We start from the raw sequence: 20,155 nt of genomic DNA, 5'->3' as shown, positions 1-20,155 counted from the left end.
CAAGGTTTCTAGTCGACCTTTCGTATTGTATGCTCGCAAAAGCACATGAATAGTTCCTATGTACGAATCAAAAGGATAGGCATTGACCGTTCTATACCCGTTAGGCGCTAACGTGCACGTCAGCCCCCCAAGTGGATCACCTGGGCTGAGCCTCATACTCAGCCACTGCTTCTAGTACTGACTCCCCTTCAAAGGATTCAACTTCTTTCCTATATGGACCTGAGCACATGAACCGCTCCCTTTCTGGCCGTCACAAAATGAGCCAATTGACACTTGCTTCACGACTCAAGCCTGAAACTCGACTGGCGCAAGCAGTGTCGCTCTATGAAGCTGACCTTTCTGCCGACCAAAAGGCGAGGCTTCGGGCAGACAAGTCTCGACTACGAGATGCGCCTCCTAGTATCAGAGATGTTATGCGGCTCACTGCTGAGATAGACCAGGCCGCATCTGGGAAAACGCGCTGTTTGGGACCACGCATGGTTAATGTGCTGCAATCCGTTCAGCAGTTTGCTGCCCTTGGGGACATCATTATAGGCGGTTCGCAGAACCTCGTTGCTTGTGGAGTCTGGACATTGGTTCGGACGTCTCTGCTGGTCAGTATTTTCATAGCAAAGGCATCTCTGGTTTTATCTTGCCTCTCGGATAGCTGATGCATCCACAGTTAATCTCAAACCACTCTTCATATCTTGAAAGATTGTCGACTGTTTTCATGGAAGTCGGTCGCTTGGCTCCCCGCCACGAGAGAATGGCTCTGCTATATCCTCGTTCCGAGGATCTGCAGTCATGCATGTGTGAATATTTCATTGTGGTTGTCAATCTGTGCCATAAACTCTTGAAATTTACCCAAAAGTCGAGTCTCGGGCAGTTCAAAGCATCTGTTGCCGACGGTGACTTGAAATCATCCCAATCTAATCTCGAGCTTTGGGCCACGAGGATCAGAGACGAAGTGCAAATGCTGATGGCCGAGACAATTACAGCTGTAAAGAACTCAAACTTCAGAAAATTTTCGAAAACGCTCTCCAAATCCGGTTCCTACAAGCGCCAACTCAACATGCATCTAAAAATGCTTGATTTTTGTTCCATGTACGATCACACAGTGACTTGGAAACAGAACCGAAAAGCCGGGACGACACGGCTGTTTTGTGAGAGTGCCGAGTACAAGGACTGGAAGGATCAATCCGGCTCTGTGACTCTTATTTATACGGCCAGCCTTGGATCTGGCAAATCAGTCTTACTGGCTAACCTCGTGGATGATCTCCATCTTCATGTTCAAGACAGCAACGTCCCAGTGGTCTACTTTTTTTGCCGATATGATATCACCGAGAGTCTTCAGGCCCGAACAATCATTGGTTCTATTGCTCGGCAGTTGTTAGGACGCATGCAGTCCCAATTCCTGAACTCCGATCTTGCGATGCGAGATTTCCTTGATAGAAATAAGCTTGGAGATTATGAGACTATATTTTTCTTACTGCAGCGTGTCTTGGCGTCTGATCTCAAAGCATACATTGTCATTGATGGAATTGACGAATGTGAATACTCCGAGAGACGGATATTGATGGAAGAACTCAAAAGACTTCAGGATACGTTCACGATACATCTCTGTATTTCTCTTCGACTCGAGCCCAACAATCCTTTGGAAGTCAATACAGATGGCTTGATGCATACCACAATCACTCCAATTCCTGACAATTCCTCCGAGATTGGAACGTTTATTCAAGCAGAACTGGAGAGCTGTGTAGAATCTCAAAGGCTCGTGGTTGGAGACCCGCATTTAATCTTGGAGATACGGGATACCCTCTCGCAGCGATCTCAGGGCATGTTTCTTTGGGTTGTGCTGCAAATTGAGACACTGTGCATGATGGATTCGGATCATGCCATCCGCCAAGCCTTGGAGGATCTCCCTAGTAACCTTCGGGAGACATTTTCTCGCATTCTACAGAGATCTGAGAGACCCGGAATACACACCCAACGAGCTGTACTGGAGCTGATCACCGCCGCCCACAGCCCGTTAACCACGGAACAAATCCGAGAAGCATTAAGCGTGGTTCCAGGCAATACAGTCTGGGATCCATCCAGACTCCCCAATGACATAAATGCTACGCTCGCATGTTGCGGGTGCCTCATAACACTGGATGAGGAGGAGCTCACTGTCCGGCTTGTGCACTCTAGCTTCAAGCAATTCCTGCTAGACGAGCCCGACTATGTCAACCTTGAGTCTGCACACGAACGTATGACAGGTATCATCATCACCTACCTGAGTTATGACATGTTCGGAACTCAGCTTTCAACGACAGTCATTCCTGAAATCAAAGCTGGATCAGTCCCCGCAACAATCGCAAAGACTGCTTTACCATCCTCGGGCAACATTCGGGACCTTGCACTGAGACTATTAAGGTCTAAGTGTGAGACCGAGTTTGATATTGGCAAAACACTCGCGCAGGCCACGCCAAGCCGTCATATCTCGAACCAGTCTCATTTGCGAAGCTATGCACAGTTGTATTGGTGTCCTCACCTTCTCCAATTCAAAGGGTTGAGTCGGAGATTAAGCCAGTTACTAATCAGTCTTCTGGAAGCGAACCGGCTGTCTCCGATTTCAGAAAGTATAAGGTCTTTTCCGAGTTACACTCTACTTTATGGATTCGCGGATTTCAGACTTGATCTCGGAATTTGGACAAACAGAGACCTTTGGAAACAGACCTCGGAACCCCCGATACTGCATCTTGCTGTTGTAAGCGGACATGATCTATTTGTTGAGGCGGTGATCAACCACGGCGGCTTCGATATCAATTATAGGGACCCTACTGAACAAACAGCCATTCTGCTGGCTGTCCTTACAAAAAACGTTAATATATTTGAGTCTCTTCTTGGTGTGGAATACATTGATGTGTCCGTCAAATCCTGGCTTGGATACACTCCGTTGCACATGGCGGTACTTGACTCGTCTGAAGACCTTCTGAAAATAATGATTGAGTCCAAAAAGTTCGATCTCAACGTTCAGGATGACGCGGGCAGAAGAACTGCCTTGCATATAGCCGTATTGCACTGCAAGGCTGACCTGGTTGAGCTACTTCTGGGGTCCGAGTCAATTGATACCGGCATCTTAGATGATACCGGACTAGGCCCCATTCACCACGCGGCAAGCTTTGAGCGATCATCGACCATCATGGGAATTCTCACTAGGTCTAGCAAAGTTGATGCCAACCTGAGAGATCGTGAAGGAAGGGCTGCAATTCATATTGCGGCGCTTAAAGAAGAGAAATTACAGTTTGACCCGGAGTATGCAAAGTCTAAACTCCCAGTACTTTTGAAGTCTACGCTCGCAGTACTTCTCGCCTCCGAGAGAACCGATGCCAATGCAAAAAATAACGATGGAATGACTGCACTCCATCTAACTATGGAGAATATACGAAGCATGTCAACTCTGCTCTTGTCCCCCAAAGTAGATGTCAATGCAAAGGACTCTGATGGAAGAACAGCCTTACACAAAGCTGTGGTGCAAGGAAAGACAGCTCACATATCACAGCTACTTTCTCGCGACGACTGTGATATAAACGCCAGAGACAATAAAGGGAGCACCGCGTTGCACCTTGCTACAGGTTATAAAACTGCAGCAGTGTTGTTGAACTCTGAGACGATTGACGTAAATGCAAAAGATGCAACTGGACGAACTGCTCTGCATATCGCATCCGCATCGTCATGCCTACCTATTGTCAAGCAGTTACTTGGGTTCAATGAAATTGACCTCAGCGCAGCACTCGATGGGGAGACAGCAATTCACTATGCTGCAACCCGGGTCGTGTTAGAACCTAAGGTACATAGGTTGGATGGCATGGTTTTCAGCAAAGGGCACCTGACATTTACTGAGCATGCACACGACACCTACGAGGTGTTTATGCGGCTATTCAGGTCGGAAAGGGTTGATACTGCCTTGAAAAACGATGCAGAGAGGATCTTAGCCAATGCGAACATCACGGTGGATTATCTAGAGGATTGCTTGTTGACAATGTCCCAAGATATCTCAAAAGTCCAAACCATCATTGGTGATACTTGGAAAGGTTGGGGTATCGGATAATTGCGACAGGCCTAAATACAGTCATAGACCACAAGTCTTTTCCGTCCTCTCATATCCTTACTTGCATATAAATAACTATAGTCCGAGGCACTGGAGAATGGGCAAAAAAGAGGTAAAAAAATAGAGGCCACAGTAGGGCCAGAAAAAAGCATGAAACGGTATACTCGCTTCGAGGCTTTTGTGTACTGTCCAATATTTCATCGGGGGTACTGTATACACACTCATGGCCCCTGTCGTACGACATTGTACAGTCTTTTCGCTATTTTGCAGAAGGGTATAAGAAGAAAAAGAGAGAGAAAAGACGCAAAGTGCATGAAAATGGAACAAAGATGACGATCCTATCAGCCCCAAAAGCTACGGCTACCTTCACAAAAACCGCTTCCATCCACGGAGCTTCCACTGGACCGGACCGCCTTGGCTTGATCCATGGAGTCCGGCGATTTCCAGAGGCTCAATGTCCAGGAAATGGCCAAGTTTCCCTGCCTCATGAATATGAATGAGGTTCCAAGGTGAAAAGAAAGAACAGAGTTGACCCGATAGATAATGTCGATCGACGACGGTAGGGCTGTCCTTCAAGGGAATCCTAAGGTTGGACCAGGGCTGGAAGTGGGATATCCTCTCCAATAGATGGTAGCGCACTCGGAAAGAAAATCAACGACCTCGCGAATCTTGATCACGTCTGCGTGGAGCAGGTGTGCTTATCGGGATAATCTCGTTGATAAAAGTCTCATGCGAGGTATGATAGGTTGATTTATCGGTGCCTGGACTGGAAGTTGCGGTGCCATTGTTATGGGCCATGCGAGCTGCCTCCTGTCTTTCGTACTCCCGGGACATTGTTGCGAGGTCGTCAATTTGTTCCTATAAAAAGCAGTCAGGATTTGATGTGCTGATGGACTTCAACTTTGCAATTGAAGTATATCGAAAAAGAAAGTCATGAAAGGAGAACAAACCCGCGTGAGAGGCACGCCGTTGATGAGATATCCTTCACGTCCCTTTATCACCAAAGATATATGATTAGGACAAGTTACCCGGAGTGGAGCAGAAGTATAACCTGGCATACCTGATAGCTATAGGGTCTGACTGACGCAGTCGGGCCCAAGAAGTAATGGATATGCCCTAAGACGATATGTCGGGACAGCCCGTACCCCGGAAGCCAGTACTGTTGGTCAGGGGACATTGTCAGAATCCAGAGGTGAGGCGACAAGGCAAGGCGAAGGAAATGTTAGGTCAGATGCCAGTCGACACCGACACAAACGGACCGTGCCTGGATACTCGCAGTGGGACTTTTGACATTCCCTGAAGGACAAGGCATGGAGTATAAATAGGGATGATACTCGAACAGATAAGCGATAAATGAGACAGCCCTCAGTTATAGGTGCGCTAATGGCCTGTCTGATTCTTCGGATATGATCTCACAGGAGGTCAACCCACAGAAAGGAGACCGCGTACTCCCTTCCCAGTGCATAATCCACATGGCAGGATGGAACCTCTTGACGAACCCGGGACAATAATCTCGGCAAGATGCAGAAAGATTAAACAGCGGAAGGAGAATGGCCCAGATTATCCACAGGGGAGAAGGGTTCATGTCGGAATATTCGGCTGACAAGAGAGCGCCTCACTTTCATCAAGCAACGAGACCCAACGCTTTTTCTGATGGTCGGTATTGAGCTTGGGACAGGAAGCCCGGGCGTTTCATCCACCTTCCCACCCATCTTTACTACCGAGGCCCCGGTCACGGTCAGAAGTGAGGCTTGCATGGCGAAGCATCGGTCTCGAATCAATCCAAGGGCAAACTACCCAGTTATTCACCGACCCTGGGGGATGTGCGTGTTTTCTCTCTCACCGCAGATTCTCAAACCTATGCGGCGCCAAATTGGCTCTGCGGTGATGTCGTGGCACCACGGATTGTCGTCTTCGATCGCGGGGCCACAATGCTGCAGTGAGGGCATCTGCATCTCTCGCTTTTGGGACAGGAATCCTTTTTCCTCTCCAATTGCCAAGAGACGGGTTTTTGGAAGAACCCTATATTGATCGCGTTCAGCCAAGACAGGTGCGTTGTACTCCGTAGCTCAAGGATGATATAATGGGGGAAGTTTACAGTTCTATGGTCATATCATATCCTCTACAATGATAGAATATCCTCACAAACATATCATGTCAATAATGCATGTATTATTCTCTAATCTTTTCATAATTCGTCCTACATAAGTGGAATGTATCTCGCATCCTTTACTGAGGAGGCACGTATGGGTTCACCAGCATCTCACTGAACCTGCAGGATAAGCGTTAGCTTGAAACATTCCTCGAGATCCGTTTGGGGTCAACTTACTTTTCCAACTTCTCCTTCCCGCGCACTTCCTCAACAAGCATCGGCATGCGGACTACATTGAAATCCTCATAGAGCTCTTCAATTTGCTCGAGGTACTTCTTCTGCATCTTTCTCCGGGCAGTGCATTGGTCGCAGTTGCTTCCCTCCTTGGGGAACAGCAGCTGGTTGACAACGATCGAGTGCGTGTCAATGTTGTAGCTGGTCAATTCCTGAATCATACGTTCCGTCTCGTAGAGCGACAAGAACTCCGCAATGCAGACACAAACAAAGGTGGTCATGTCCGGGTTCTTGAATTGCGTGTTGACTTCGCTGATAGTCTCACGCAATGACTCCATCTTCTGCAACAGCTCATCCATATTCTGGCCTCCGGGCAGACCGCCACGAGCGCCCAGAATCGAGTTCAGCATCGGGCCAAACTGAGAGGACAGCTGGGAAAGTTTCGCTAGCGCCTTCTCGAGCACGGTGGGGAATTGGAGGAAGCGGAGGGTGTGGCCGGTCGGAGCGGTGTCGAATACGATGCACTCGTATGAGAGCGACTTGACCTGCTTGAGGACTTCGGCAAAGGACATGGCCTCGTCAACACCGGGAATCTAGCGAGACCAAGTTAGCTCAACACGTAGTATGAATGGTGCGACGGGGCAATTTACGCTGAATGCCAGATCCTGCATCATGTTGCCCATGCCCAACCCCGCCATGGGGTCTTCGCCTTGGCCATCTCCAGTGGCAAGCAGGTCCTGGATGCTGCCATTGGGATCGATCTCCATCGCGCTGAGGTTCGAGAACCCATCGATCAGACGCGCTTCCTTTCCAAACTTTTGACCGAAAGCGTCGCTCAGGTTGTGTGCGGGATCGGTCGAGATCAGCAAGACAGACTTGCGCACCTTGGCCAACTGGATGGCCAGCGAGCACGAGGTGGTGGTCTTACCCACACCTCCCTTACCTCCGACGAAGATCCAACGGAGTGTGTTTTGGTTGAGGACCGACTGGAGCGTAGGCTCCATGTCGAGATCGTCGCCATGTACCACAGCGGAAGACATTGTTGGGGAGTTGAAGTGGGAAGTTCAAATGAAGTTGTGATTATTTGCCCCGCAAACCGTCGAACTTTCCGGAAGTCTGGCCTTTTGACACTTCCCCTTTCAACTATCCACAACTGCCAACTTCCTTGCAATTATTCACAAATATAGATCCCCTTTGAGGTTATTGTTCATGCTCGCGCAGCGTGTACTTTGCCCTCAAGTCGCCAAAACACCATTTGAATGCTGATTCAAGACTGAAACAAACACAACAGTGGAAATAAATACAGACTCGACCCATATTCAAACTAACACGAGGCGAAAAGAAGCTGAGAAGTTGCCGCACAAGTCGGGCGAGGCCAGTAGATAGCTGCATGGCACTCTCCGCACCCATCGGTATCCTCCGATGCGCACCAAATAGAAATATACTCCTCTCCCTCCTTTCCCCTTCTAACTCTTCCCAATACCCCAAACCCCTCTGAATGGACACCACCGAGTCTACTTCCAATATTGGTCGCATCACCAATCGCCTCGCACTCTACCAGCAACAAATCTCCCCATCCCCACATCCCCAATCCAAATCCACCTCCACCTCCACCTCCAACACCACCAAACAACCAACAATGGCAGCGCGCGATCCTATCACTTGCCATTGCCTCAACACACTGTCAGGAACACCAGCAGCAAACCTGCCAGTAACCCTGACCCTCCTCGACCCCTCCACCACCGCCAACCCTGCCACCTTCCGCGCAACAACAAACGCCGACGGCCGCGTGGCTAACTGGACGCCTGTAGGAACAGCATCGCAGTCCGTCCCCGCTGTCCTCGCTGCGCTGCCCGCCGCTGATAGCAAGACCAACTGGTCTGTGCGCTTTGATGTCGGCCCTTGGTATGAGGCTCAGGGTGTGGAGAGTTTCTGGCCCGAGGTTGAAGTCAAGTTTACTGTGAAGGGTCGTGGGCGTGAGGGTGAGGAGGGCTGGAAGCATTATCATGTTCCTGTTCTGCTGGGTCCTTGGAATTACTCTACTTATCGGGGCTCGTGAGGTGGAGATTGGGGGTTGTACATATAGCATGTCATCTGGAGCTGTGCGAAGCTTGGCTTTGAATTCCTGGAGATGATCAATTACAATGATATAAAGGATATAAGAGATAAGTTATATATTTTCAGCCTACGTGATCTGTATGGTATCAAGTCAACGTGGCAGAAAAGAGGTTATCCACAGCATGAAGGACTTGTGATTTGGACTTTTGACGACCTAGCTGCATCTCTCTTCCGTTGCGCTTCCGTGATGCATGACTGTCATCCAATATTGACGACGACCCTACTGCGAAGAGAGTGGAGGTTGACTTGATCGGTTCAATTCACGGTGTATGTCTAGTGGCGGCGTGTGATACTATACTGGTTCACTTCCTGTTTCTAAGATCTGGGAGACTTAAGATGGACTAAAGAATCAATGAACTAGTACAGCAAATTTGCAATGTCTCAAATCGCTTGAATTGTGTTGTTTAGCGTTAATCGAAAATCTGCTTTGGAAATGGACAGCCGGGGTGGGAGGGAAACAAGATTTGGCCAAAATAACCCAAAGGAACCTGGAAAATAATGACCGTCCTGTTTCTGGCGTTTCGAAGCTTTATCAGGCCAATAAGTTGCACACTCACAATTCGCAATTCAATAGCAATTTCAATTTATCGTTGTAATTGCATGGAGCTGATGATTCCCCAAGTCGGACTCTTGACTACACGCGAGTCAAGGTATCATTATTAGATCCGCTTGTAAAAAGAAAATAGGTGCCATTAGCAATGTTCCAAGATTTGGACAGATGCAAGTCACCAAGTCACCAGGTGTCTGAAAGGAGGTGATGAGGGTCTATCTGGAGTACTGTAAGGGGTCATTGCTAAAGCCATAAATAGACACGAGCGCGTGGGGCTAGGTTATGCCTCTCAGAAACCAACCGACTCCGAAAAAAGGCATATCATTTGTTGAAATTTTGAATGGAGAATACGATGAATGATGCTAGGAAACTCTTGCCAAGAACCAACGAGGTGGTTTAAGTCTGGTCTCTCCTTTATGAAGGAGAGATCCTATTTAATGTGAAGCATTTCCCCTGAACTATCCTATACATGGTAGGTTGAATGCTGATCATGAGCTTCATGCTTTGGCGAAGCGGGCATTTAATGCCTGGAGATGCCTAAGCAAGCCATGAATCTCAACACACCCCCTTAGTATTGAAGCTGCCATGTCTTCAAGAAAGGCATGAGACGTAGGAGGTAAATGCTCGACTCTCTCAGGGTGAATCAGGCTTTCAACGCCAATGCGTTGCGAAATGCTTCGAAAGCAGGTCTTACTAATGGCTTGGTGAGGCTATCAGCAATGTTAGAGACGCCGGCGACGTGAGAGAGTCGTATTTTGCCTTCTTCAACTCTCTCGCGGATCTAATGGTAATAAGTCTTAATGTGGCGGCTTCTCGAGTGATGCCTTAAGGTTTTAGCCATGGAAATCGCGGATTGGCTGTCGCTGTATAGGCGAATTGGTTCCGACGCTTTCACTGCCTATAGATCGACGAGCAAGCGATAAAGCTATACACCCTAGCTTCCTGCGTCTGAGAGAGCGTAATACTCTGCTTCGGCTAATAACTTCGTGATACAGGATTGCTGCTTCGAAGCCTAAGAAATTGGACCGCTAGCGAGGTAGAATACCTATCCTATACGGCTTCTTATAGTGTTAGGATCTGATATAAATAACGCGTCCACGCACCCCTAGAACCCGTATCCGTCCTCAAAACTAGTATTACCACTCGTTTTCGGCCGTCTATAGGTTATCGTAAGGTTGCTAGTTCGCTTAGCGTACTAGACGGCTTAGTAGACGGCGGAGAAGTGAGGATCGTAGGGTTTAAGGTTATGCTTCGTGAGCATCCTAAGCGCTAGGGAGAGATTAGAACGTAAGACCGTGCTAGCGTAAATTAGACTACCGGTGAGAGACTAGTAGGTCTTCACGTTTTCACGGTTTGCCGGTTCATCGGCTTTCCTAAGCTCGGTGCTAGGACTAAATAGGATAAAAGGTCTTAGAGAGGTTGCTAGGACGTTAGGAAACTTATCAATATAGGCTTTTTAGCCTATTTTCATAATTCCGGCTTCACGGTCACGTTGGATCTTTAGGCTAAGGTAGTGAGAGACTTCACCTAGGTCTAAAATAGACTATTGCTTAGCGATCGCTTCCTTGACTCTCTAAAGCGTTATTAGAGACGTCGATACGAGCAATATATTATCTACGTAGACGAAGATAATGGTAATTCTACCCCCTTGCTCGTGGCGTATATATAGATATAGATCAGAGGATAAGGTATTGAAGCCTTTGGAAAGGAGGAAGCTACTAAGGGTCTTATACCAATTGGCTGCTGACTAGCGTAAGCCGTATAGACTCTTACGAAGGCGATAGACATTACCGTGAGGTTCGACGCTATGAAAGTCGAGACCGTCGGGGTATTATATATACGTTTCCTCTTCCAAAATCGTATTGAGATAGGCCAAATTAACGTCTAAATGCGTCGAATATAGCTTCTTTAATATAATGACTATAAGGAGTACTCGGAGGGTCTCGTAGCGGCCGGTAGCGGCGTACGCATCCTTATAATCAATGCCTTCTCTCTAGGTATTACCTCGGGCCACCTAACGTGCTTTGAACTTAGTAGGTCTGCTATTAGTATCGGTCTTAAGCTTATAGACCTATCTACCCGAGAGGATCTTGGCCCCTAGTGGTGGAGATACTGGTTGCTATACTTAGAGAACCTCAAATTAAGCGATCTCTAACTTTATAGCTTGCTCCCACTATAGCTAGAACGGTGAAGCCTTAGCTTCCCGAAGAGAGGTTAGAGACTCGAGCTATTAAGCTAGCGTAGACTCGATATCTTAGATAGACGGAAGTGCTAGGAGAGAGCTCTCTATAGAGAGTATTGCAGCTTCCGTAAGAAGCACTATAGACTAGTCTTTATAGCGTTGAATCTCAGCTTTTTTAGCTCTTAAAGCCGTTGAAAATAGCTGAATTGGGTCTCTAGAATCGGCGTCGGAGACGTCCGATGCGTCTAAGACCTCGGATTGATCTGAATCCTCGTCTAATACGTAGAATTCGTCATTTTTGGGGTCGTCGGAGTCCTCTGGATCAGGGCCATGGAGGTTGACGGGCCCGGAAATAGCTGGAGAGGCTGGCTGGGTCTCTTGCTGGATGCTAGTAGGTGTTGTCGGGGTGTCAGGGTCATTATATAGATCCCAATCGGGTCCTTCATCAATGATTGCATCTCCCACGACATGCATTGTGCCTCCTTTCTTATTAGGAAATGGTCTATAGACGCGATATTGGGCGCCGCTATAGCCAGTGTATCCAGTGAGGTAGCCAAGCTCTGCTCTCAGAGCTAGGTGGCGTCCTTCTTCGCTTTGGTGAATAGCTTCACGTGGGAAGACTTTCTAGACCTTGCTACCAATGATACGTAGAAATGATAGGTCTGGCTTCCTACCGTAGCGAAGCTCGAAGGGTGTAATAGGAGGTCTTCCATACATCTTACGGCCATTATAAACCGTCATGTTTCTCACGATAATAACAGTTTTCATGACTTCAGCCCATAGGAAGGTAGGAAGCTTGCTATCGGCTAGAATGTATCGCATTCTCTCACCAACAGTACGCATAAGACGCTCAACCTTGCCATTTTGCTCATAGGCGTACGGGGCAATGAAATACCAGTGAATTCCTCTCATTTTGGCCCAATATTAAAGCTTTTGGAAGGTGAATTCTTTGCCATTATCGGTCTAAATAGCACCAATTTCATTCCTAGGTTGTGGATCTTCTCTAGGAGTGATAAGGTCCTTTATCTGATATTCCCGGTCCCTTTCGTACGTGCTAAAAAGCTCCTTGATGACTATCTTAGCTTCCGATTTGGTCCTAAGGAAGCGTATCTTGGCCTATCCATCGAAGTCATCGATCATAAGAAGCTAGTATCTAGCCCCCGTTTCAATGGCGGGTGTAAGCTTACCGCCGCCGCTAATGTCGATATAGATAAGGTCTCTAGCTCTCTTAGAACGATAGAGAATTGGCCGCCGGTTAGGTTTATAAGGTGCCCGTCCGATAGCATAGTCTCCGTAAGGCTATTGTAACGGAGTCCTCAGGAATCATGCACAGAGTCCTCAGGAATCATGCACAGAGTCCTCAGGAATCATGCACAGAGTCCTCAGGAATCATGCACAGATCTCTCGCACTGTCAGAGGATCAACATCATACAGGTGTCGACACGTCAGCGCTTCCTCACCGCAACGCTGATCTCCCATGTTAAATAGTGCACTCCAGGAGAACCCAGAGGTTCTCCAAGGATCAGTCTCTGTATTCCTCCAATATACTACTTGCTTCCCAGGCATCTTCGTCTTACCTAGTTGACAGGCTCTATCCTGCAAATACTAGAACCCCTTTCTTTACAATTCTGATCCTTCTTCTTCAACTACCTAAGATTGAAGATGCCTCCCAAAGCAACAATGACTACCCGATCGTCGGTCGCTCGGGGATCGCCAGCGAACCCACACCGAACCGACACCGAGTCCATTGTTCCTCCCGCCACTATCTACGACGGAAGTAGCAGCCCGGAGAACAATTCTCAGGACCGGACTTCCCAACTTAGCGAGCACCTCGCTGAGGTCGAACGCCTCGAAACCCTTCATGCGTTGCTTACCCGAAAGAAGGAACTCGAGGAAGCAATCGGCCAAATAACCGAGAAATCGTTGTCGGATCGCCATCGACGCTCTTCCTCTACATCATCTGATCGAGGACGAGCTTCCGGAGAAATCAAAATCGAAGTTGCAATTTTTAAAGCACACTACAGTATACAACAACGCCAAACCTGGCTCAATGACCTCCAAGACATGTTCGCAGGCGCACCCCGCAAATATGGATCGGACGAGAGAAAGATCCTTGGTGCCACCAACTGCATGAGTTCTGACTGTCGCGAAAGATGGCGACACTATGTCGAAGAGAAGGCGGAGCCCCAGCGAACCGCTTACAAAACGACATGGGAACTATTCGAGAAATGGACTCTTACGTTACTACACAATTCGGCCACACTACAAGCCGACATCGCTACCTCTTTACAAGAGGCCCGGCAAGGTCCGAATCAAAGTCCAAGCGATTTTAATTCCTACCTCCTCTCGCTCGAAAGACATTTCGAAGCACCGTCGGAGGATCAACGGGCACTTAACTTCTTCACTAAGTTACAGCTTCGCCTCCGATCACGTATCCAGAATGCTATGCTTCATTTGCCTAAAAATCGGGACGAGATGGTATCGACAGCGATGCACTATTGGAACCTCATTCAAACGGAGTCGGGAACAAAGGACTACCCTCCCCGCTCAACAAACAAAAGACATCACTCCCCTGACCAACAGGGATATCGAAAACGGACTAACTTCAACGGGCCATCCTCCAACTTTGGTCGGGGCCGAGGATGGAACCGTGGAAGCTTCCGAGGACGAGGTGGTGACCGAAACCCAAACACTAAACCATATTCAAACCGGCGTGAATTCGGCGCAAAGCCGCATGATCGCCAGCGAAACGATAATACAACTCCACAAAAACCATACAGCTGTTTCACCTGCGGGTCAACAGACCACTGGAAGGACCAGTGCCCCCAAAATTCGACTAAGGTTCAGTCGGCACCAGCGCATTCGGGAAAAGCCAGAGGGTCGGTGTAGAAGCCGGGACACCGACCCCTCAAGATAAAATTGGGACCACAAGCCGCCTATATATCCCAATTACCGTACGGGGCGACATCGAAACGCATGCGGATCTCGATAGCGGAGCCGAGGTTGACATCGTCAGTCATCAATTTGCTCAGCAATACGGACTCCGTCGCGCACCACTCACCGGCGTCATTATCTCAGCTATCAATCGAAGGTCAACACCTACTTATGGGGTGTGGATAGTCCCTATCACGGCGACCGACTCGCGGGGGACTACTCGCACCTTCGAAAGGCGTTGTCTAGCTATCGATCGAGACCCTCGCCTCGAAGGAAGCCCGGTTCTCCTATCTATGACAACGGTGCGAGATGAACACGTCGACTTTTCGCCACATAAACGCCAGTGGTGGTATGTCGCACCGTCATACTCGATAGCCACCCCATATCAATTTGTAAAGGAATGCCGGAACCACGCGTACGTGTATGCGGTGGTAAAGCTTCCTGAGGAAGTGTGGCTTCCAGGAGACAACCAAGAATACCCCGCCTCACGTGAGGAGGGTCTCCCTAGCGAATTACTAGCGTACCGCGACGTATTCGCTCCCGAAAATGCCAAGACCCTACCACCTCAGAAAGCAACAGACCATACTATCGAGCTAAAAGACGGCGAAACGCCGCCGTATGGCCCAATTTACCCTCTCTCTCAGACAGAACTTCGAGAGCTTCGGTCCTACCTAGATGAAAACCTTGACAATGGTCGGATCCGACCCTCGAAAAGTCCAGCAGGGGCCCCTATCCTATTTGTTCCAAAGAAGGATGGCAGTCTACGTCTCTGTGTAGACTATCGGGGATTAAATAAGGTCTCAGTCAAAAACCGGTATCCCCTTCCTCTCATCTCGGAGATCCTCGATCGACTCGCTGGCGCGCAGTTCTTTAGCAAAATTGATATACAAGATGCGTACTATCGGATCAGGATCCGTGAAGGAGAAGAGTGGAAAACAGCCTTTCGCACTCGCTATGGCCATTTCGAGTATACAGTCATGCCGTTTGGTCTTACGAATGCACCAGCCACTTTTCAGAATTATATTCACACGGCGTTAAGAGGGCTTCTCGATGTCGTTTGTGTGGCGTATCTCGATGATATCCTGATCTTCTCGCCGGACCGCGAGGCCCACACAGAGCATATTTGTCAAGTGCTACAGAGGTTACGACAGGCACAGCTATACGCGAAACCTGCAAAATGCACCTTCTACCAAGACCAGGTTGAATTCCTAGGATTCGTGGTGTCTAGGAATGGCATATCAATGGATAGACAGCGCGTCGACGCTATCGCTTCATGGGAAATCCCAAAAAGCTACCATGAAATCCAAGTATTCCTAGGATTCTGCAACTTTTATCGACGATTTATCCAAGGGTATAGCCTGATTGCATTACCTCTAACCTCCCTGCTTCGAGGAAGTAAGAATGGCAAGAAGCCTGGTAATGTCTTGCTCTCCGACGAAGAAACGCAAGCGTTTCACCGGCTTCTCAATGCATTCCAAGAAGCCCCAGTGCTCCAGCATTTTGATCCACAAAAACGGATCCGTATCGAATCTGATGCATCAAACCTTGGGATGGCTGGAATCCTCTCGCAGCCAGACGCTAGCGGGACATGGCACCCCGTAGCGTACTGGTCAAAGAAATTTATTGGCGCGGAGCTCCGTTATGCGACGCCAGATCAAGAGCTTTTCGCTATCGTTTATTCGTTTAAACAATGGAGGCACTACCTAGAGGGTAGCAAGTATCCCGTCGAGGTGCTTTCAGACCATGCTAATCTCCAGACATTTATGAAGCAGCCTAAGCTTAACGGCAGACAGGCAAGGTGGCTTATGTTTTTAACTCCGTTCGAGTTCACTATAAAGCATCGCGCTGGGAAGACCAATCCCGCGGATGGCTTATCAAGGAAACCAAATGCCAGTCGGGTTGCGCCCGCAGCTGAACTTACGACCCCGATCCAAGAGCGCTTCGCTAGCGATCAGGGGGTGAATGTACAGCAAATTGCTGTCAAAGAAATGAATACCGGTCAGGATGTGCCTGCAACCAAGGCCAGCCAGGATGTGCCTACGACTGAGCTTAGCGAGCCCGGGACGCCGGAGCTTAGCAAGAAGAGAGATAGCCGTCGAGCATCTCTGCACCGTCGAGTGCTGATACGCCGTCGAGCGTCTATTAAGGGAGAGAAACGCCGTCGAGCTTCTCTGTACCATCGAGTACCTCTGCGCTACCCAGCGTACCGCCGTCGTGCGTCCCGTGAAAAAGTCGTTAGTCACCGCTGCATGGTTTTGCCCCTAGTCTTAGAAGAAGACGCCATGACAGTTCGCACCGCTGAGGGAGATCGTGCGATCACCCAGCGGGAGGTTGAGCGCGCCTGTGTGGTTGAACAAGTCTACGGGCTAGACGCCACGACAGAATTGAAGACCTTAATTGGGCGAATACAGGGTGAGGACCCTGAGGCAAGGCGTCGAATCGTCGGAGTCTCAGAGGCAAGGCGTGGAAACGTCGGAGTCTCACAAGCCAAGCGTGGGACCACGGGTTGGTCAGTTCAGGAATTGAACTCCACGACTGATTTAAAGTCCCAGATCGGACAGGAACAGGGCGGAGACCCAGAGACCCGCCGTCGTATCACCGACGTTAAGCTAGAAAAGCGCGGGAACCATGGATGGCTAGTCGACCATGAAGGCCTCCTTAGATACCAAAATAGGTTGTACATCCCCATAAGAAATGGCCTACGTCAGAAACTGCTAAATATCTACCATGATGATCCACTCGCAGGACATTTCGGTCGAACTCGCACCACCGAGTTACTAAAACGCAAATTCCATTGGGTTAACTTGCAAAAGGACGTGGCCCAATACGTCAAAGAATGCGCAGTATGCCAAGGGGCAGCCACACCAAGGCATCGACCTTATGGCGAACTACAGTCGCTACCGATTCCCCAGCGACCCTTCAGCGATCTAGCAATGGACTTTATCACCCACTTGCCACAGACAATTTACAAGGACAACACCGTCGACGCGATCTTAGTTATCGTGGATAGATTTTCAAAATACGCCGTCTTCCTACCCGTTTCATCTACAATTGATGCTGTGCAACTAGCTGAATTGTTTCACCAAGAAATCGAACTCCGATTTGGCCCGCCAAATAGCATAGTTTCAGACCGAGGATCAGTCTTTACTAGCAAATTCTGGTCTAAACTCTGCTACCAAAGCCATGTCAAATTGAGATTTTCGACAGCGTTTCACCCGCAGACCGACGGCCAAACGGAAAGGATGAACCAAGTACTCGAGAGCTACCTTCGATGCTTCGTCAATACGGAACAAACCAATTGGCCAGTCCTCCTCCCTACAGCCCAATTTGCCACCAATAATGCTATAAACTCAACCACAGGGTTTACACCTTTCAAAGCACTTTACGGTTATGACCCAAACTTCCAATTGCGCGCCGAGGACGGCGCTTCCAGGGAGGAAGTCCCAGCAACTACAGCACGACTAGAAAAGTTGCAAAAGCTACGAGAAAGGCTTCAAGAAGCATGGCGAAAAGCAAGCGAATCGCAGGCGAAACACTACAATAAACGCCACGAACCTATACAGTTCCGAAGGGGACAATTAGTTGCACTATCAACCCGCAATCTCCGAATAAAGAACCCATCAAGAAAACTTGCCCCAAACTTCATTGGACCTTTCCGGATCCTTGACAAAGTTGGAAAGCAGGCGTACCGGCTAGCATTACCCGAGCAATACTCTCGTCTACACAATGTCTTCCCTGTCTCTTTACTCCAAGAATGGCATCAGCGAAACGATAGTGAAACCCTACCTATGCCAGAGCTAGAAGATGATGATGAGTGGGAGGTTGAGGAGGTCCGGGGTGAAAAGAAGTTCCAGAATGAACTACACTACTTGGTTAAATGGAAAGGATGGCCCTCCGAGTACAATCAATGGGTACCACTCTCGGACATGGGGAATGCTAGAGGTATTATCGCAAAGTTCCAGAAGCAAAAGAAAAGGTCGAATTGATTGAATTATCCTGGGGAAACATCGATCCGACCACAAAACACTAGCGAAAATACAGCAAGACAACTAGCTCACCCTAGCTACCCGCCATATCCACAAAACCGGAGAAAACACAAAAACTATCCTCGAAAGGATAAACAGCAAAAGACCCTCCTACGAGCCAACGAAACACTAGCAACCCGACGACTAAACAAGGTAGTCCTCAACGGGGAAATCCTTGACCACATCTGCCTCAAGCTGGTCGTACTGGGGGTTAGAGAGGTTATCGTACTTCTCCTGGCTAGCCACAATCTCAACAACAGCGGAACGAAAAGTTCGCACAGCAAAAGCCCAAGCATGGTAACCATCATCCGAAAGACGTGCACCGGGGTAAGTCGAAGCTTCAGCGACGAGACGGCGAAGCGACGACATACCGACAGTGACAGGGATTGGCTGGAGCAATCCACGACGGTTGTGGACAACTGCTTCGTAGGACTTGGCGATGTCCTACCGAACAGTTAGCAAAACGCTAGAGAAACAACAACAGAACACCGTACCTTCGCTGGCTTCTTATCTGAAGCAATGCCAAACTGCTTACGGTGACCATCTAAGAGGACGTTGAAACCGGCGAGCAGGGCCTGAACAGCCTGGACCAGGTCACCAAAGACAGCATTGTCCAAATCGAAAACTTCGTTATCGTCCTCATTGTCCCAGAAAGGCTTGGCCCAGTCGAGAATGCACTGGAGACGCATCGCATCACCAAGGATACCTTCGTTTACCTACAGAGAAACGCTGGTTAGCCGCTATCATAACACCATGCTTATTGGAAACACTCACAGGCTCGCAATTCTTATTGCGGCTGGCGCACTGACGGCATCTCTTCGACGACAAGCCGTCGTCCCAGCAGGGGATCACTGGTGGTCCACTGGTGTCCCAGTTCTCCAAGAAAGTCCGGAAACAGTGCATGCACCACGCCACATGGCGGAGATAGGCGACAGGGCGAAGGGGGCGGTTCTTCTTCCTGACTCCACCGGTAAGGGCACGGCGGAGACCAGCAAGAGAAGTGGGTCCACTGGGGGTGGGAGTGCTGGGAGCGCTGGGAGTAGGAGTCTCGGAACCAGTGATCACCGAGCGAGCTGCTGGCGAGAATTCAGGTGCACTAGAGGTTTCCTCCTGCTCATCGTCCGAGCTGGAAATCACACTCTCAACCTCAGATGGAGTGGGCGAACGACTGGGAGGAGCTGGGGCTGCTGGGGCCTTGCCACGACCTCGGCCACGGCCACGACCACGACCTGTTCCGCGGGGAGGCATGATGATCAGCGCACAGCAGTTAGATCGCTACTGAAACGACGGCAAAACAACAGCGAGTCAGCAACGTGTCGTCAGACTTAGACATGGGAATGGTCATCACACTTACCTGAAGATATGACAGCCAGAATCTGGAGAAACACCAGAGAAACGACAGCGACGTGAGAACGTGTCGCTGTTGTGGAAAATGATGAGGGAAAAGGAAAACTGAAAGGTAAACAACAGGGGATTTATACCCATGAGGATGAATTCACAACAAAGCCCTGTAACCCTGAACAAACAAACGCAGAAACAAACACGTCGAAGACGCTTTGTTTCACGCAGTTTCACTGTGTTAAAGAAGCTTTGTTTACCACAACAAAGCGCACCACCCATACAAACAAACCCCTGCACCCCAACTAGGAAATCATGAGGTTTTCCAGCCCTATCAAATTCCTGCCTCAGGCCCCAATTTTCCTGCCTGCAACCGTCTATCCTTACACTATCGTTTCCCCATCGCCTTCCTGTCTTCCCGCAATTACTATTTCTCCTGCAAGAACTAGCTACCTTTTCCCACTGGGTTTTTAATGGGCTACGCTCTGCAGACTTCACCACGGGTGCGGACACCCGTACTGGACGGGGGGATAATTGTAACGGAGTCCTCAGGAATCATGCACAGAGTCCTCAGGAATCATGCACAGAGTCCTCAGGAATCATGCACAGA

At 49.0% G+C, this 20,155-nt stretch overlaps 7 protein-coding genes across 7 annotated transcripts; 3 read left to right on the top strand and 4 right to left on the bottom strand.

Annotated features, from left to right (window-relative positions):
* Positions 1–257: 257 nt before the first annotated feature.
* Positions 258–4,072, top strand: PENARI_c032G02701 (uncharacterized protein; the record flags this gene model as incomplete). Its single annotated transcript, XM_022636552.1, has 2 exons — positions 258–593; positions 662–4,072. 2 exons carry the CDS (start codon positions 258–260, stop codon positions 4,070–4,072), a joined length of 3,747 nt encoding a protein of 1,248 aa, XP_022483614.1.
* Positions 4,073–4,723: 651 nt separating this feature from the next.
* PENARI_c032G00477 (uncharacterized protein) lies at positions 4,724–5,249 on the bottom strand (the record flags this gene model as incomplete). The annotated part of the gene is made up of 2 exons (XM_022636533.1): positions 4,724–4,930; positions 5,133–5,249. The coding sequence occupies 2 exons, from the start codon at positions 5,247–5,249 to the stop codon at positions 4,724–4,726; spliced, it is 324 nt and encodes a 107-aa protein (XP_022483574.1).
* Positions 5,250–6,301: 1,052 nt separating this feature from the next.
* Positions 6,302–7,438, bottom strand: PENARI_c032G12151 (ArsA family ATPase; the record flags this gene model as incomplete). The annotated part of the gene is made up of 3 exons (XM_022636608.1): positions 6,302–6,344; positions 6,402–6,991; positions 7,049–7,438. The coding sequence occupies 3 exons, from the start codon at positions 7,436–7,438 to the stop codon at positions 6,302–6,304; spliced, it is 1,023 nt and encodes a 340-aa protein (XP_022483598.1).
* Positions 7,439–7,896: 458 nt separating this feature from the next.
* PENARI_c032G04597 (hydroxyisourate hydrolase) lies at positions 7,897–8,457 on the top strand (the record flags this gene model as incomplete). Its single annotated transcript, XM_022636567.1, has 1 exon — positions 7,897–8,457. One exon carries the CDS (start codon positions 7,897–7,899, stop codon positions 8,455–8,457), a length of 561 nt encoding a protein of 186 aa, XP_022483599.1.
* Positions 8,458–11,392: 2,935 nt separating this feature from the next.
* On the bottom strand, positions 11,393–12,160 carry PENARI_c032G01861 (uncharacterized protein; the record flags this gene model as incomplete). Its single annotated transcript, XM_022636547.1, has 2 exons — positions 11,393–11,868; positions 11,923–12,160. The coding sequence occupies 2 exons, from the start codon at positions 12,158–12,160 to the stop codon at positions 11,393–11,395; spliced, it is 714 nt and encodes a 237-aa protein (XP_022483534.1).
* Positions 12,161–12,928: 768 nt separating this feature from the next.
* Positions 12,929–18,168, top strand: PENARI_c032G02829 (uncharacterized protein; the record flags this gene model as incomplete). Its single annotated transcript, XM_022636555.1, has 2 exons — positions 12,929–14,127; positions 14,181–18,168. 2 exons carry the CDS (start codon positions 12,929–12,931, stop codon positions 18,166–18,168), a joined length of 5,187 nt encoding a protein of 1,728 aa, XP_022483537.1.
* Positions 18,169–18,351: 183 nt separating this feature from the next.
* Positions 18,352–19,455, bottom strand: PENARI_c032G07298 (uncharacterized protein; the record flags this gene model as incomplete). Its single annotated transcript, XM_022636582.1, has 3 exons — positions 18,352–18,651; positions 18,702–18,923; positions 18,982–19,455. 3 exons carry the CDS (start codon positions 19,453–19,455, stop codon positions 18,352–18,354), a joined length of 996 nt encoding a protein of 331 aa, XP_022483570.1.
* Positions 19,456–20,155: the final 700 nt, after the last annotated feature.

The sequence above is a fragment of the Penicillium arizonense genome (assembly GCF_001773325.1).
Source record: "Penicillium arizonense strain CBS 141311 chromosome Unknown PENARI_contig032, whole genome shotgun sequence".
NCBI lineage: Eukaryota > Fungi > Ascomycota > Eurotiomycetes > Eurotiales > Aspergillaceae > Penicillium > Penicillium arizonense.
Note: the sequence above shows the minus strand (reverse complement) of the source record. Positions and strands in the feature narration are given on the sequence as shown.